General features: G+C 42.2%; 1 protein-coding gene across 1 annotated transcript in view; it reads left to right on the top strand.

Annotated features, from left to right (window-relative positions):
• SPATS1 (spermatogenesis associated serine rich 1) overlaps positions 1-5090 on the top strand; it is a 32320-nt gene extending 27230 nt beyond the window's left edge. Inside the window, 1 exon segment of the mRNA XM_048842205.2 lies at positions 4940-5090. Coding sequence (XP_048698162.2) covers positions 4940-5090 — 151 coding nt within the window.
• Positions 5091-19103: the final 14013 nt, after the last annotated feature.

Below are 19103 nucleotides of genomic sequence, written 5' to 3'. Positions count from 1 at the left end.
AAGCTGGAAGATATGGGAATTACGATAGCTGATATGAGAGGAAAGAACAGAGGAGTGCAGACACAGATCCGAAAGTTAAACCCTGAAGCTTTTTTAGTCCCATGCAGTTCTCATTCATTGAACTTGGTGGTCAGTGATGCAGCATCAGCTTCAAGAGAGGCTGCTGAATTTTTTAATGTAATTCAAAGCATCTATGTATTTTTCTCTGCATCAACTCATCAATGGCAAATTTTGAAATAACATCTGGGAACGTCCTCTCTGACACTGAAACCACTGAGTGCCACATGATGGGAAAGTTGAGGGGAGGCGATAAAGCCTATCAAACACCAAAGTGGGAAGACAGATGTGCCATAGTTGCCATTATGGAGGATAATGCTATGACAGGAACTGTTCGTGGGAGAACAGTGGCGGAGGGAAATAGAATCACCAGAAACATACATAACTTCAAATTTCTGTGTGGCTTAGTGTTGTGGCTTGACATACTGTTTGAAATAAATGTTGTAAGCAAGAGACTCCAAGGTGTTGACCTTGATATATCTGGAGCAATGGAACAACTGGACAAAGCAAAGTCATACCTACAGTCTTACTGGTCAGATGAGGGATTTCAAAACGTTCTGAAGAGTGCACAGAAGTTGGCAGAGGAACTTCACACTGAAGCTATTTCCCCACCCATTCAAGAATATAAGAGTCACTGAAGAAGACATTTTGGTTATGAGGCATGGGATAAACCCATAAGAGACCCCAAACAACAATTCAAAGTTGAATTCTTTAACCAGGTTCTAGATTGTGCAATACAGTCAATTGAAGAACATTTCATGCAGCTCAAGGAACACAGCAGTATATTTGGGATGTTGTATGATATTCCAAAACTCCTCACTATACCTGAAGAAGACCTACACGAGCAATACAGGGCACTAGAGACAGTGTTGACACATGATGACATGCGTGATATTGATGCGAGTGATTTAGGTGATGAACTGAAATCCCTTTTATGATACATGTCAGCAGGATCAACTCCAAAGGCTGTTCTGGAATATATGTGCACAAATAAGATGACCACCCTCTTTCCAAATGCTTTTGTTGCTCTACGCATACTTCTAACGCTTCCTGTAACAGCTGCCAGTGGAGAACTCAGCTTCTTCAAGCTGAAGTTAATAAAAACACATCTACACTCCACAATGACACAGGAAAGGCTGGTCGGCCTTGCAACCATTTCAGTAGACCGTGAGCTGGCCCAGACTGTGGACCTTCAGCAGGAAGCAGTTCAAATCTTTGCAACCAAGAAGGCACGGAAAGTACCACTTTGATTATTCAAACAGATAAAAATGCCAGTGTTTACTATACAGACAAGAAAAGTTACATTTGCTGTTCAGGCAAAGTAGTTGAAAGTTAAGTGTTACTTAAAATTTTTGAACAAGGCATTTTACATTGTTAGTTCTTTATTGGGGTAGGTAGCAAAGCAGTACCATGAGAGGAGCAGAACGGGAAGAAGGCAGAATTGAGACCTTTCAAAGTTTTGGCCCAAGCGAGGGGGCATGAGGGCATCATTTGAGCTCCCTGCCTCAGGTGCCAAAATGTTGTGGGCCAGCCCTGAGCTCATTCCTGATTATATCTATCACCATTACTGCCTCTCACTCCCTTTTGACCAGTTTATCTGCAGCATTTCTTGTTGCTCTGGTGTCAGATCCTCACACAAGTTACAAAGATGTTTAAAGTTCTCCATGCAATTAGTTGCTTGTAAGCTATTCAGTGTGTTCATCATAAAAAAGCTTCTCTCCTCATCTGCAAATTTCCCATTGTGAAAAAAAAGCCCACTGTAACCGTGTAGAGATGATTAGCAAATAAAATCACGTGGTGTGGCCTGGTGAACAAATCCCCTGTTGGGAAAAAAGATAAGTGTGGGCATCTGTTTTGTTCTCTTTTGCTTTTATCTTGTACCAACCTAAGGTTGTAAGTATGCATGATCTAGGGGATGTTTTGTTATATGTATCTGTTTTTGTTTGTGTCAGGGTTCCCTCCCCACTGTGAACTCTAGGGTACAGATGTGGGGACCTGCATGAAAGACCCCCTAAGCTTATCTCTACCAGCTTAGGTTAAAAGCTTCCCCAAGGCACAAATTCTTCCTTGTCCTTGGAATGGTATCGCTGCCACCACCAAGTGAGTCAGACAAAGATTTAAGAAAAGGACCACTTGGAGTTCCTGTTTCTCCAAAATATCCCCCCAAGCCCCTTCACCCCCTTTCCTGGGCAGGATTGAGAGTAAACAAGGTGAGCACAGACCTGCCCATTGGGTTTTTAGGACACTAAAACCCAATCAGGTTCTTAAAAATAGAACTTTATTATAAAGAAAAAGTAAAAGAAGCACTTCTGTAAAATCAGGATGGAAGGTAATCAAAACACAGAGGATTCCCCTCTAGGCAAAACTTCAAAGTTACAAAAAAAACCCCCCAGTAATAAACCTCCCTCTTAGCCTAGGGAAAATTCACAAGCTAAAACAAAAGATAATCTAACGCATTTCCTTCCTATTACTTACAATTTGTAATCTTAGATGATTAGTTCAGGTATGGCTTTAGGAGATGTATTTTCCCTGCCCTGGTTCCTCGCTGTCTTGGAGAGAAAACAAAGAAGCACAAAACAAAAACCTTCCCCCACAGATTTGAAAGTATCTTCTCCCCTTATTGGTCCTTTTGGTCAGGTGCCAACCACGTTATCTGAGCTTCTTAACCCTTTACAGGCAAAGGAGGGATTTTATGCTACCCTTAGCTGTATGTTTATGACAGTATAATTATATTTATACTTGGATTTCACTACACACATCACACAGTCTAAGAACAGATGTAAATTCACATGATAGAGAGCCCCTTGCTCTGACTTTAAATAAGTATGCTCATGTCTTGACATCGGCTAAATCAATTTTTAGTAAGTGATGAAGAGGAATTTCTTAGAGATTGTGTTTACTTAACGGCATCCAAGATATTCAGGGCCAGATGATCAGCTATTGTGAATTAACATAGATCCACTGAAATCTGTGGATCTATATTGTTTTTCACCAGGTGACCATGTGGCCTGCAAGGACTAGACATTTCAAAAACCACAGCCTCATAATTTTAGAAGACCTTCCAGATATTCAGCACTAATATTTCAGGACCTGATTCTAGGTGGCCTATCATTAAGGCTTCCTGACACTTGCTATTATAAGAACCTGTTCTCAGTTGCCTATAAGGTTGCCAAACTTTAACCCTTTGAATGGAAATTTTCTGTGCTGGGTGTTTGCTCCAGGCTCAATTTTGCTCTGGAAAATGAATCAGTAGAATTATCAGATGAAATTAATGGGACTATGCCAGTTTACACCAGCTGGGGATTTGGTCCATGATATTTGTCAGTGTCTGGCCTAGTTTGGGATATTTAGGGATGAAAAGTATTAAGCACTGTACAATACTTAAAAAGCTGGATTTTTCTTTTCAATATCTAATGCTGCATGTAGCTTTCAGCAGATAATAGCGCACTGTTTTAGAAACCAAACACAGGACGTAGGTCCTGGGTCACTGAGTACAGTCCCCTGCCATCACAGGACAATCCCGTCATCTCATCTCATTAATAAATTTATCAAGCTCCATCTTAAAATTAATTAGGTTGTTTGCCCCTACCACTCCCACTGGAAGGCTGTTCCAGAACCTCACTCTGGTGGTTAGAAACCTTCTTCTCATTTCCATCCTAAATGTCTTCATGGCTTGTTTATTCCCATTTGTTCATGCACCTTTGTCCTTTAAATTAAATTGCCCTTCTCTCACTCTGGTGTTTATCCCTCTGCTGTATTTATAGAGAGCCCTCTTAGTCTTTATTTGGCTAGGCTAAACAAATCAAACTCTTTCAATCTCCTCTCATCAGAGCTGGTCTATCAAAGTTGTGGCTGTGAAAAATCACATCACAGACCATGAAATCTGGTCTCCAGCCACCCAGCTCTGAAGGCAAAGCGGATAGCAGTGGCTGCTGGCCAGGCGCCCAGCTCTGAAGACAGTGCCACTTCCAGCAGCAGTGCAGAAGTCAGGGTGGCAATACTATACAATACCATCCTTATTTCTCCGCTGCTGCTGGTCGCAGCTCTGCCTTCAGAGCTGGGTTCCCAGCCGGCAGTTGCTGCTCTCCTACTGCCCAGCTTCAAGCAGCGCTGCTGCCAGCTGCAGAGCAGCAGTAAGGGTGGCATGGTACGGTATTGCCACTCTGACTTCTGCACTGCTGCTGGAAGTGGCACTGTCTTCAGAGCTGGGCGCCTGGCCAGCAGCTGCCACTCTCTGGCCATCCAGCTCCGAAGGAAGCGCTGCAGTAAGAGCGGCAATACTGAAACCCCCTATAATAGGCCTGCAACCCCCTTTTGGGTCAGGACCCCCAGTTTGAGAAATGCTGTGGGAAAAAACAAAACAAACAAAAAACCCCACACATTTGTCATGGGTTGGTCACAACACAAATAGAAAATTTCATGGATGTGTTACATATCTGCTAAATTTGGTATTTATGCGGTGACCAACCCATGAAAAGTGTTATTTCTCCATGATTTAAGTAGACCCCTACTCATAAGATAGCCTTTCTATTCCCTGATCATACAAGTAGCTCTTCTCTGCACCTGGTCCAGTTTGAATACACCTTTTTGAACACAGGTGTCTAAAAATGTACACAGTATTCCAGCTGAGGTTTTGCCAGTGCCTTCTACAAAGTCATTAATATTTCCCTCCCTCTACTCTAAGCATCCTGTTAGATTGCAAAAGGAATCTTCCCCTGAATGTTTCACACAAAAGCTGCTTTAATATTTAAATATATGCTGATGCTGTAGTGTTCCACTGAGTCCAATTTGGTTTGGTTGAAGACTGAATCAGGAAAGCCACTCTGCTGTAACAAGCGAACTTCGCAGTTTGTTAACTCATTTGCCTTTCTCCTTTCCTCAGCATGCCTTTCCACGTGAAGGAGAAACAGCAGGAACTGGAGAACGAAAGGAACGATGTGAAATATCTAGACAGATGGAAGCCAGCTCCAACAGTGCTTCAGGCCTTGGGTGCTACTGCCCTGGCACACAGAATCAGACAGCGTGAATCGTAGCGGAAAGTTCTTCCTAAAGAACCACTTTTTAAGCCACACATCTCTGGTGACATAACATACATGTGTGAATAGTGCTGGATGTGATTTCTTACTTGGATGGTCCTTTTAATGTGTTGTAGCAACCACTGTAGATATCCTGTTTTCAGTGGTGACTTTGTATTGGCTTTTATTCATGATCACAGCTGAACAGAAACCCAAAACTACTGTCCCTCTGTCACTCATTTGAAGTTTAGCCAGGTATCAAAGAGGACCAGGCACAAAAATGTGTAGTTAATGTGAAAGGACAGAGTAGTTTTTTGTCCCATGTCATGTTACTTTCTTCACACTGGTTGTTTCCATGGAATAAAGCTCTTGTGGTGGAGTGATGGCTTCTATTTGTTTTCCCCAACATTTAGAATTCACAATTTTTGTCTAGCATTAGAGAAGTAGTCTCAGGTATGAGCACTATTTTTACTTTGCAGATCTATAGAGCCTTCCATCCAAACATCTCAGAGAGCTTTAGCAGTGTCAGAAATAAAGCTCAGAACATTTGTTTCCTGGTCTTGTACCTTCAGTGACAGGCCATGCCTCCTTCCATCTTGCTGCTCTGAAAATATATTTCACCTTGCTCTCTTGAGGTTCAATTGAACAAAGCCTATCTCACACCTAAGTTGCGAACCATATCCACCTGCCCCAAAGAGCTTGCAGTCTAAATATAGCAAGACACAGCAAGCCAGAGTAACAGGCAACTGGAAGAGAAAGAAGAGGGTGGACCAGGGGAACAGTGATAAGAACACGTGGTAACTTTTACCAACTGTGCAACAACTAAAAAGTTTCAACTCAGCATTCCTTTTTTAAAATAAGTGATCCGGAGAAAGTAACAATACCAATTATCCTGCTCATTTTTGTGAACTGGAACTAATACCCTTCCTGCTACTGTAATTTGACTTTGGAGGAGTGGCACTGAAGCTACAGAAGAGATTTTGTGCTTGGCTCTTAACTTTGCCTTTATTTTGTACAAAGACCTCTAGCTGCTCTCTAAGTACACCACAGAGATGCACTGCCGATAAGAATGCTTGTTAGCTCCTCTGTAGATGCATAATGGAAAGACAATTTCTAAAGGAACCACTGTACTGTGAAAATGATAGTGCTGTGAAATACATGAGGGCCAATGAGTCCTTCTCTGTTTGCTTTATTTTTCTCTTTCTCCTGGCCTGCTATTATTGCACCTACAGGACTTTCAGTTTTTCAGTATGTATGCCCCTGTCTACACTAGGGAAGTTGTTTAAAAAAATTCCCCACTTGTTTTGAGAACTTTGGGAACTCTGGTGTAAATGGACTTGTTAGCACCATGGCATCTAAAATTGCTCAGAATGATCTTATTGGCATGAGCCAAAGTTTTCTTAACTGGCCTTAGATCTTTGGGTGCATCAGGATTAGTTTGAGACACCAAAAGTTAAGGTATCCCAAATTAGTGTGCACTTCTGAAAATCTTGGCCACAGTAGTTAAAATGCTGATGGTATCTGGCAGACCATCTACAGCTCACTGCTGAAAGCAAGCAAAGAGAAAACATAAAAGCAGCTAGTGTATTTGCTGTCTGGAAGGAAGAGGAGTGTAACTTGCAAAACTCAGAAGCAATATCGCCACTGTAGTGCTGTAGCTCAAGGGTTCTCAAACTGGGGATTGGGACCCCTCGGGGGTCATGAGGTTATTACATGGGGGCGGGGGTTGTGAGTTGTCAGCCTCCACCCCAAACCCTGCTTTGCCGCCAGCATTTATAATGGTGTTAAATATATTAAAAAGTGTTTCTAATTTATAAGGGGGGTGCTGTGACACTCAGAAGCTTGCTGTGTGAAAGGGGTCACCAGTACAAAAGTTTGAGAACCACTGCCGTAGCTGGTTGTCCTCTGGATTTAAAGGGTCAGCTGCCGGAGAGTATGCTGGGAAAGCCTTCTATAAAATGGCAAGGCTAAGCAGCAAGTTCACTGATAGCTAGTAAGTCAGGAAGCAAAGCAGGTACCTGAGGGTGTAAACTAGTATTCTGAGGACTAACAGCCTGCATGAAAGAACAGTTTGATGGTTGCAGAACTGGAGAATAATGAACTTTGTACATGAGCTAATTTTTCTTTTGTGCTACTATCACATTTTACTATCCAGATTCCTTTTGGAGCTCAGTTGCTTTCTTAGCTTGAAGTTTATCCTCCCTCCCCATCAGTACAATTCAACTCTTCTAGTATTAGTAATTATTAATACAAATTATTACCTAATCACAAGAGTACACAGGGCTAAAATTCTGGAGAGGAATGCTGCTGATTTTATAAGCCGTATCAAAGATGCTTGAGACTCTCTCTGGAACTGGGCAAATACTCATTCCTGCCCTGTACAGTGTTCTAGTCCTAAATCTCTCTGGAACAAAGCCTGACTAAATTGTCAGTTTTTACAGAGGTTGGTCCTTTTTGACCCAAGTGACTAGTCAAAGTTCTGGGGGATGTTCCAATTGAAAGTGCAAGTTGGTGGAGCCTGGTATTTTCTTGGATACCATCTTGTTTATTTACAAGGAATGTACAAAGTCCTGTGTGTTTGAATACAGAAGGGCTCAAAAACAAAAGGAGCAGATTCATAGAATCATAGAATATCAGGGTTGGAAGGGACCCCAGAAGGTCATCTAGTCCAACCCCCTGCTCGAAGCAGGACCAATTCCCAGTTAAATCATCCCAGCCAGGGCTTTGTCAAGCCTGACCTTAAAAACCTCTAAGGAAGGAGATTCTACCACATCCCTAGGTAACGCATTCCAGTGTTTCACCACCCTCTTAGTGAAAAAGTTTTTCCTAATATCCAATCTAAACCTCCCCCACTGCAACTTGAGACCATTACTCCTCGTTCTGTCATCTGCTACCATTGAGAACAGTCTAGAGCCATCCTCTTTGGAACCCCCTTTCAGGTAGTTGAAAGCAGCTATCAAATCCCCCCTCATTCTTCTCTTCTGCAGGCTAAACAATCCCAGCTCCCTCAGCCTCTCCTCATAAGTCATGTGTTCCAGACCCCTAATCATTTTTGTTGCCCTTCGCTGGACTCTCTCCAATTTATCCACATCCTTCTTGTAGTGTGGGGCCCAAAACTGGACACAGTACTCCAGATGAGGCCTCACCAATGTCGAATAGAGGGGGACGATCACGTCCCTCGATCTGCTCGCTATGCCCCTACTTATACATCCCAAAATGCCATTGGCCTTCTTGGCAACAAGGGCACACTGCTGACTCATATCCAGCTTCTTGTCCACTGTCACCCCTAGGTCCTTTTCCGCAGAACTGCTGCCTAGCCATTCGGTCCCTAGTCTGTAGCTGTGCATTGGGTTCTTCCGTCCTAAGTGCAGGACCCTGCACTTATCCTTATTGAACCTCATCAGATTTCTTTTGGCCCAATCCTCCAATTTGTCTAGGTCCTTCTGTATCCTATCCCTCCCCTCCAGCGTATCTACCACTCCTCCCAGTTTAGTATCATCCGCAAATTTGCTGAGAGTGCAATCCACACCATCCTCCAGATCATTTATGAAGATATTGAACAAAACCGGCCCCAGGACCCACCCTTGGGGCACTCCACTTGATACCGGCTGCCAACTAGACATGGAGCCATTGATCACTACCCGTTGAGCCCGACAATCTAGCCAGCTTTCTACCCACCTTATAGTGCATTCATCCAGCCCATACTTCCTTAACTTGCTGACAAGAATACTGTGGGAGACCGTGTCAAAAGCTTTGCTAAAGTCAAGAAACAATACATCCACTGCTTTCCCTTCATCCATAGAACCAGTAATCTCATCATAAAAGGCGATTAGATTAGTCAGGCATGACCTTCCCTTGGTGAATCCATGCTGGCTGTTCCTGATCACCTTCCTCTCATGCAAGTGCTTCAGGATTGATTCTTTGAGGACCTGCTCCATGATTTTTCCAGGGACTGAGGTGAGGCTGACTGGCCTGTAGTTCCCAGGATCCTCCTTCTTCCCTTTTTTAAAGATTGGCACTACATTAGCTTTTTCTAGTCATCCGGGACTTCCCCGGTTCGCCACGAGTTTTCAAAGATAATGGCCAATGGCTCTGCAATCACATCCGCCAATTCCTTCAGCACTCTCGGATGCAACTCGTCCGGCCCCATGGACTTGTGCACGTCCAGCTTTTCTAAATAGTCCCTAAGCTAAGATTCTTAGCTTACTGCCCTCAAACGTCTTTAGACAACACCAGACCCCAAAGCTTTCTCTCTAGCTATTTCTAGGGTCACACTGTGCTCACAGGTTCCTGCTGGGCTTTCTTACCTCTTCCTCTCTTTTTTTCCTTGTCTGTTCTCAGTATTTGCATGATCTCTTGCCCCGCAGCCAACCCAAAACAATTCTCAGCAAAAAGCTCAATGGGTGGGTTCACACACATCTCTTGTCTTAGGTTGGGACTTATGCTTACAGTTATGTTACTTCAAGGATGATTTCATACCTATTAATCTCAATGGGGTTTTAACTCAACCCATAACAAGGTTTCACTATGTCATAACACAGCAGTTTTGTGAATCAGGCAAGGAGGGGAGTAGGATTAGATCCCTTCCTTCCCCAAACTCACTTCACTTGTAGTGTAATTAGAAAGGAGTTAAACTAACATAAACCTGAGTATTCTGAGTTTTAGCTCGGTGCACGGTCAAGGTCCTACTTGTATAGGACTCCATAAAGAATCAGTGGCTAAGAGCCCTGCGGCCCACCTGGGAGATTTAAAAGGGCCTGGTGTGGCAGCTGGGGCCCCCCAGGACCTTTTAAATCACCTGGGCCCCATGGCAATTGCTCCCTTTGCCCCTGCCAGTGGGCCTGCCCCTGCTTTAGGTCTCATCCTGATCAATAAGAGTTAGAGAGTGGCTTGAATCATGATGTTTATATCCCTTCCAAAATTTTTGTTCCTATTAACTATTATCACCCTCTATAGTCTTTCCATCCATGTAAATATCCAATCCCTTTTTGAATCTTGTTAAATTCTTGGCCTCAACAATTTCCAGGGGCAATGAGTTCCAAAGTCTAATTACATGTTGTGTGAAAAAGTATTTCCTTTCATCACTTTTGAATTTACTACCTTTGAATTTAATTGACTGTTCACTTGTTCCTGTGTTATGAGACTGGGAAAACATAAGCTCATGATCTACCTTCTCTAATATTTCATTATTTTGTAAATATTAATCACATCCTAGAGTCATGGATTTTAAGGACAGAAGGGACCATTGTGATCATCTAGTCTGACCTCCTGCATAATACAGGCCATAGAACCTCACCCAGTTATCTCTGCATCAAGTCCATAACTTTTGTATGAGTTATAGCATATTTTTGGAAAGATATCCAGTTTTGATTTAAAGACTCCAAGTGATGGAAAATCCACCACATCCATTGGTAAGTTGTTCCAATGATTAATCACCCTAATTGTTAAAAAAATTTGCATTGTATTTCTGATTCAAATATACCCAGCTTCAGCTTCCAACCCCCAGCTCCCATTTTGCTTTTTCCTGTTAAAGAACTATCACTTTTCCCTATGTAGGTATCCATGGACTTTGATCAAGTCACCTCTTATCCTAGTCTTGGATAAACAAAAATAGACTGACCTTTTTAACTCTCGCTATCAGGCACAGCTTCCAGTCCTCAGATTGTTCTTATAGCTCTTTTCTGAACCCTCTCCCATTTTTCAATATACTGTATGAAGTGTTAACACCAGAACTGGACACAATATTTCAGTAATGGTCTCAGTGATGCTATAGGTAGAGTCAATACCACCTCCCTACTCCGACTTGATATTCCCCTGCTTCTGAGTAGCAGCCGTGTTAGTCTGTATTCACAAAAAGAAAAGGAGTACTTGTGGCACCTTAGAGACTAACCAATTTATTTGAGCATAAGCTTTCGTGAGCTACAGCTTATGCTCAGATAAATTGGTTAGTCTCTAAGGTGCCACAAGTACTCCTTTTCCCCTGCTTCTATATCCAAAGGTCACATTTGCCCTCTTACCTACAGCATCTCACTGGATCTCCCAGCACCTCTGAGTCCTTTTCAATGGAACTGCATCCCAGGGTACTGTCTGCTATCTTGTAAGTATGACCTTCATTCTTTGTTCCTAGATGTATGACCTTACATTTAAAGCACATGTTGTTCAAATGAGCCCACCTTACCAAGTAATGCAGATTGGTCTTTATAATGGACCCATCCCCGTAATTGTTGACCATTTTTGCCACTGACTTTAGTAAGGCCAGGATTTCACATTTAGAGTAGCACCTTACTCCATGAGTAGCACGGTAGTGGGTGGGACTAATCATGGAATAAGGTGCTATGTAGAGTGAGTAAGGGTGGCAGAATTTAGCCTAACAATGAAGTTATAAGAAAATCACATTGAATCAGGTATTATGATTATATTAAGGAACTGTGAACGCTAGAGATTATTCACACAGTAATTGAGGCTTTGAGGAATTCAACTAAATTTCATTCAAATTAATTGCGCAATACACAGTAGCACTCAGATAAATAAATACCGATATTAAATCTAGCAGCCAATCCAGAGACTTAAGTTTGTGTGTACAACAGCTTCCAATTTAGATGCTGAACCATACCACCACTTTTTATATTACCGATGTAAACCAGAGCTACAAGGTGCTTCGAATGAATGGCTCATGAAGGCAGTCTTTGGGATTCGCAAAGGGTCAAGCAAAATAACCCAACTTCTTCAGCTGACTTTGCACAATTGCTTATGCCACTTTCCAGTAAATGTAACACTAAATCACACTGACCTTCCAGCTGCTTATCTAGGAAGTCAAATGGCTTTTCCTTTTATTTCTGCAGGAAAATAAAAGGGAATGCCGCATGCAGAGTAGAGATATGAAATCTTTGCCATGACTCTTTGCATTATTATATTTAATTAGTAAGTAGGGTCATTTCTAATCTGCCATCTCCCAACTAGGGTAATGCCTTTGATCACATATCTGTAAATTATATCTAGTACTACCAGCTCAATACAAGCCTGCATCCAGGACAAGCTCTATTGTGCTTTCGGGTGATAACACTGTTTATTAGTCATGTATAATCCGGACGTACTTTTTTTTTCTTCTTCTCTAATTTAGAAGAGAATTATATCCCGGTGGATAGTGCTGGCTTGACAGCTGTGAAGGTAGCAGCACAATATTCAGCCAAGGAACGTACCCAGAAAGGGCTGTCACAATGCAAACTTTCCCATTCTGCCTGCCAATGTGCTTAAGCCTAACAGAGAGGCATCACTTCTGTTGGTGAGAGAGTGGTTCAGTCTTCGTAGCCCATTCCATTCCTGTACTGAAAATGACAGGGATGCCAAGCATGGTGATGTAGACATTTGTCATGTTGTCTAATGTGAATCTGAGGCTACCAACTCGTTCTAGACCACTGCTCAGAATCTGGGAGAGAAACATAACCAATGAGTTCTGTACCTTTGATATGTGGCATATAGGTTGTTTGTAGTACTTGTCATCAGTCTGTTTTTCATTTGTGACTTATTTCATATAGGCTTGTAAACTCTTTGGGGTTGGGACTGCCTTATACTCTGTGTTTGTACAGCACCTAGCACAATGGGGCCCTGATCTCCAATTACAGCTTCTAGGCATTTCTGTAATACAAATAATACAAAGTACATCTTGGGAGACTCCTTTGAAGTCAATATAATTCAAGGTGTAAAATCTGCGCATGTGAGAGCAGAATCAGACACCTAAAATTTATTGCATACCAGATATTTGTGTCTGCATTATAGCATAGTTGCTTGATATAAATCAAGCCGTAGCTCATCTCATCATAAAAGGTTGAATGATGTACAGTGAATACTATTGATATTCAGTCCTAAAAATATACTGGTTTAAACCTTAACTCTGTACCAGCTGTTTTCCTAGACACAAGATTTTTAGACAAGAAAAATAAACATCTTTTTAAAACCACATTAAATGGAAGAACAGTGAAAATGTTGCCTGTTTATATAGGTGTTACATAATTTCATCTAAACCTCTGTCCTTCCTTCAGGAATTTCAACCTTTTCTGCTGATTCTTTCCAGCAGAGCTGCCAACAGTCAATAGCTAAACAGAAAACCAGTGCTTGAGGTAGAACAAATACTGAGGGTAAAGCAAGATAGGACAGATTCCAATCTCAGTTACATGGGTTTCAGAGTAGCAGCCGTGTCAATCTGTATCCGCAAAAAGAACAGGAGGACTTGTGGCACCTTACAGACTAACCAATTTATTTGAGCATAAGCTTTCATGAGCTACAGCTCACTGCATCGGATGCATACCGTGGAAAATACAGTGGGGAGATTTTATATACACAGAGAACATGAAACAATGGGTGTTACCATACACACTGTAATGAGAGTGATCAGGTAAGGTGAGCTATTACCACCTTGACAAAATAATCTGCTGGCTGTTGGGTTGTCCACTGACAGCCTATTTTGGCTTGCAGTGATCTGTAGCTCATGAAAGCTTATGCTCAAATAAATTGGTTAGTCTCTAAGGTGCCACAAGTCCTCCTTTTCTTTTTGTGGACACAGACTAACACGGCTGCTACTCTGAAAGCCTCTATTGTTGGTCTTGATGCGTAAGAGGAAAGAAGCCAGTGTGGCCTTCAGAGGACAGGTTGAGTTCAGAGGCCCAGCAGTTAGAAAGCTATTGTCTTTATTTGTAAAATGAGAATGTTTGATATGGAAATCATTCAGCGGCAACAAAATTGAAGCCCCGTTATGCCGTTTTTGCAATGTCATTTTTCACAGTAGAACTGCACCTTAAAGGCAACAGGCCTGATCCTCAACTGATGGAAATTGACAGCCCTCCATTAACTACAATGGAGCTACACTGATTTTCACCAGCTGAGAATCTAACCTCCTCATTTGGAACCAGAAGTATGCAATCAGGCAACAGCCAAGACAAAAAAGCAAATATGGTACAGTACTATGTTTAAATTTAAACTACTAAAAAAATAAAGGGAAAATTTAAAAAAAGATTTGATAAGGTAAGGAAACTGTTTCTGTGCTTGTTTCATTTAAATTAGGATGGTTAAAAGCAGCATTTTTCTTCTTCATAGTAAAGTTTCAAAGCTGTATTAAGACAATGTTCAGTTGTAAACTTTTGAAAGAACCATAATGTTTTGTTCAGAGTTACGAACAACTTCCATTCCTCAGGTGTTCGTAACTGTGGCTCTAATGTATACTCAGGGGACAATAGTTAAGGGGCAGTGTGAACCAGTGCTACCGTGCTCTATCAACATGCAATATATTTAATTGAATATTGGTGCAATTTATGATATGCTAGCGCTGTTGTTGATCACACCCAACAGAAGCGTGTCTGGACAATTTGTGCTGAGGAAGAAGTTGTGGCCCAATTGACTATACTCTACCTATCACTTTAGGTACTTATATGGCCCCATTGCCACACTATGTGTTTATCCTCGCAACACCCCTGGGAGGTGCTATGATCCCCATTTTACAGATGGGGTCCTGAGACACAGAGAAGCTGTGAAATCAATCGGACTTAGGTGCCTAAGTAACTTTGAAGATCTGGGCCTAAGTGAGTTGTCCACGATCACACAGGACGTCTGTGGTGCATTAGGGAATTGAATCCATGTCTCCAGCTAATAGACCCTACTTGGTCTAAGGGCAATGCATGCTGCAACTTCTCTAAAGGGGCAGTGAGGCCTGATAGTAAGCATTTTCAAACACAACCCCTAGCAGCATTAGTAACAGGAATACCACCACTGGTCACAATACACCTTCCCCTCCCCACGCAGGACAGCCCCATCTCCAGACATGAGGACCTGATCATGCAGCCTTTAGTGACATGGAATTGCTGAAAGCAGTGAGGGGTGCAGGACCAGGGCCTTTAGTTTGGGCCCTTATTTTCCTGCAAAATAAAATGCAGTGCATATTACAGCGGACTTTCTGGAAAATGGAATGTATGGGAACTCTTAAGGGCTAGATCCTCCATTGGTATCAGAGTAGCTCCCCACTCAACGAAGCTAAGCCAATCTATACCAGCTGAGGATGTAGCTCCACATCCTTCAAACTCTCTCTTCATACAGGAAAGAAATTAAGCTACATACCCCCCCCCCCCCGCCACATATGTACTGGGAATCAGGAAAGTAGTGGGACAGGCAGCCACAAATGGCTGCTTACTGAATGGGGAAAGGTTTGAAGGATGGTATGATGCAGTCTGGGGGAACAACATCAAAGCTAAGGGACTGCAAAGCAATTTAGGAAATAACCAGCCCTCACACTGTAGCTACTTTTTGCTTTGTTGGTTCGGTTTTCCTCAAAGAAAAGGTTTCCTATTAAACCTTGAGTAAGAATATCATAAATTCAATATTTATTAGTATTTGACACTCTACTATCCTTTCAGTAGAATCAAGAAAATGAATCCTGCTGACCATGGGGGAGTAAGAAGCATTATTTTGCAATGGCATCAATGTTTGGATTCTTTCGGCTAGCTTATGTCAGCAAGGCGGATATTATGTCCGGTATGAAGAGACGTGATTCTTCTGCCTGGGCTCATGGTACAGCAAAGTGTACCATTTGTTGCTTATGTAGCACTCGTGATGAAATGCCAGGGTTATATATTTAGGTGCGGTCTGTCCATTTCAGGCTGTCCCTTTAAGAGTTTGGAGCTCTGCTGAAGAGGTTCAAGGGCACCCAGCAGGGAAGCAGGGTGCAGTCCCAGGAGGGCTGTTGTCATGCCCCAGCGAGGCTGAGCAGGTGTGAGGCTTGTGCAAGCTGTGATTGTTTGTTTTATATTAAGTGAGTAAAACCCCAATGTTAAAACCATCCCTGCTCTGAGAGCGTAACACAAACCTGCATTTTTAAAAAAGATACTTTCAGTTTATCCCCTACTCATCAGTGAAACTGTTTGATTGAATTGAAACCCCATGGCAACAGAGCCACCTCTGGGGTGAAATCTGGCACCGAACAGCACACAGTAGCACAATGGTTTAGGACAGGAAGAGAAGAATATTTTGTCAAGTTGAAGTTGCCAGGAGAACATAATTAGGCAGAGGGCAGACACACTGTCGGCCTACTTAATGCAAGACATCTATGGGATATATGCATCGATGAGATTTACCTGAGTAGATGGTGGCTGGGACACTAGGGCTAGACCCCCATGTGAAAGATTTCTTGTCCTCTTTAATGACTTGTTACGTCTCATCCAAAAGAGCACCCTGCCTCCCAGGGAATTGGTTCTGTACAGATTTGAAAGAAGAGCACCATCTAGTAAACCAGCACCTGTATTGCCTGCAGTTTCCTTTGACCTCATCTTCCATCCACATTTGATCTGACCTTATCATGCTTCGTTTGTGAGCTACGACATGAGCACAGAATTTCAGATTATTGCTCTTGGCCAGAGTAGTCTAGGTTCTTAGTCTCTTGTAAACTATACTACAATTAAAAAATAACAATATACTAGTTGTATTGTGGGAGTGCCAAGGAATCCCATTTTGCTAGGCACTTCACAAACAGAATAAAAAAAAAATCCCTGCCCCAAAGAGCGTGCAACCAGAGGGCTGGCCTACACTTAAAATGCTGCAGCAGCTGCATTGCTGTAGTGCTTCAGGGAAGATGCAACCTACACTCATGTGAGATGAAGTATTCTATTGGCGTAGGTATTCCGCCTCCCTGAAAGGTGGTAGCTAGGGTGTCAGGAGAAATCTCCAGTCGACCTAGCACTGGCTATACCAGAGGTTAGGTCGGTTTCCTGTGCCACTCAGGAGTGTGGATTTTTCACACCCCTCAGCGACAGTTATACCGAACTAATTTCCCAGTGTAGACCAGGCTTCAGTAATCTTTCTTTCTTTAGGACAGGAAATGAAGAATACCAGGCTCATACTTATAAACAAACATCCACTGACTATTTAGGACACAACATTTTAATGTAGCCTCTAAAATACAGAACTGCAAGGAAAAGGTGTGTCTGGGTATGCATCCATCACCGTAGTATCTAGGCAAAAAACCAAACAAACGACAATCAGTGTTGCCATATTAGTCTTTTGCAGGCTGCTGCTGTGCCTGTATAACACACACAGGAAGAGTGGCTGCTTCTTCATCCATTGCATGAACTGCCTTTGAGCCAAACTGAGCATAACTTTATAAATTGTGCACAAAGGGATTTGCTCCTCAAGGGATTATTATGTAAGGCTTCAAATGAGTGAGATGGATATTAACCCCAGACTGACCCTGGAAAGCAAGTGTCAAAAAAATCTGTGCAAATTTTGTTTTTAAAGTGTAGCAAGATATAACTAAAAATCACATAGTAATAAAACCAAGTGGACTTAAGTTACTTCATATAGGTCATCATTCATATGTATTAATGCACAAGGGGCTAAAATGGAAAGGATAATTTAAAAAGGGTGATGTATATGTGTAAGATTTTGACATTAGTTCAAAGGCTCCTTATGGATGAGTGAGTTCACATAAAAAATGCATTAACATCTCTTGTGTTATATGCAGTTTCTGGTTGAAGTCTACATTAAAGGTACTTAAAATTAATGCTTTCTATGCCTATGCTATTTGCTGGCAATTATTTTCCTTTTCCTAAAATTGCCCAGTGATACTGAGAATGTGATCGCTCCATTAGTATTAAATCAGTTTTGGCTCAAGGTACCATTAAAACCACCATTGTTGCTATTAATATTTGTACAAGTAATTAATGGAATTGTGGTGTATGCTTGTTATATGTAGGTGTTTCCTTTCCCGAGTACTGCATATTCCACATTTAACTTGGAAACATCTACTTCCAAAGGAAGCACTATAAATGTTTTAATTGTGAGCAGTGTATAAAACTCTCCAGTTCAAATCCAGCTCAAGTAGCAGGGATCAAAAAAGCTGTTTTCACATAGATTGTATTTGAACTGATGACTGGAAAAGGCTTGAGTGGCTTAGACCAATCACTTTAGCCATATCACCTCTTACGTCCAAGACCCTCTTGCATGCGGTGCCATACGTGCATGCAACCACTCTGAACCCAGTGGAGTTGCATCCCATTACACCAAGTTGGACTTGGCCTCTAGTCTCTGATTTCTCAGCAGGCTATTCCAAGTCTTGGAGACTGATCCCACAGGCCGGACACAAGAAAAACTCCAATTGGTCTTCCAGAGTCCACTTTCTCTGACCAAGAGGAGCAGTAACATAATGGAGGGCCTGTGAGGGTTCATTCTGAAATGTTGCTGCCAGTCAGGAGGTGTCTCCAGAGTTTCCTTTCTATCCATGAACACAGATTCGTTCATCTGTCCAGCAACAGCTGTTTATAGGACTAGTTGAGGAGTGATTCTCCTGACAGAATTGTGTGTGTATTGAATACTAAAATCAGCTCCTTCCAACAGGTGCCAGCTTGCGCTGCCTGTCAACTTCCATTCAGGGGAATTTTTTTTTAAAAAAAAGAAGAGAAAAATGGATGTGGCAGGACTAAAGTCCACCACTGCCTAGTCCCCTGCAAACACAGGAACTAGAGTGTGTAGGATGATCTCGCCCAGTTCAAAGGTGCACTAGTATTACAAAGAACAGCAAAAAATGAGAGGCGGTATAATGGAGAAAGTGCTGAATGGAGACTCAGAAAACCTCAGTTTTCTTCCCAGCACTGTCACTGGCGTGCTGTGACACCTTGGGAGAAGTCACTTGCCCTCTCTATTTCCCCTTTATCTATTTAATGGGCCATGGCTGTTTCTTAACAGTAGGACTGGAAGGGATCTAGTCCAGTCCCCTGCTCTCAAGGTAGACTATAATACTTAGTCCTATCCCTGACAGCCTATTGTCTAACCTACTAGGATTTATGTTTGTTCAGTGACTAGTCCACTGGGGCCATCAATATGGTTGGAGCCCTCTAGAAACTATTGTAGAACAGATAATAAAAGTAGTAAGAAGCGAGAATACCCCAAAGTTCCTGCTAACTGACAGTGAGGACATATTTGCTTCTGGCACTTAAATTCTTAGACAGACTGTTCCTCTTGCAGTGTGCTGTTTTATATACCTATGGGAAGCTGCCC

The sequence above is a fragment of the Caretta caretta genome, chromosome 3 (genome assembly GCF_965140235.1).
Source record: "Caretta caretta isolate rCarCar2 chromosome 3, rCarCar1.hap1, whole genome shotgun sequence".
NCBI lineage: Eukaryota > Metazoa > Chordata > Testudines > Cheloniidae > Caretta > Caretta caretta.
The sequence above is the reverse complement of the archived record's forward strand: the minus strand, read 5'-3'. Positions and strand labels throughout refer to the sequence as shown.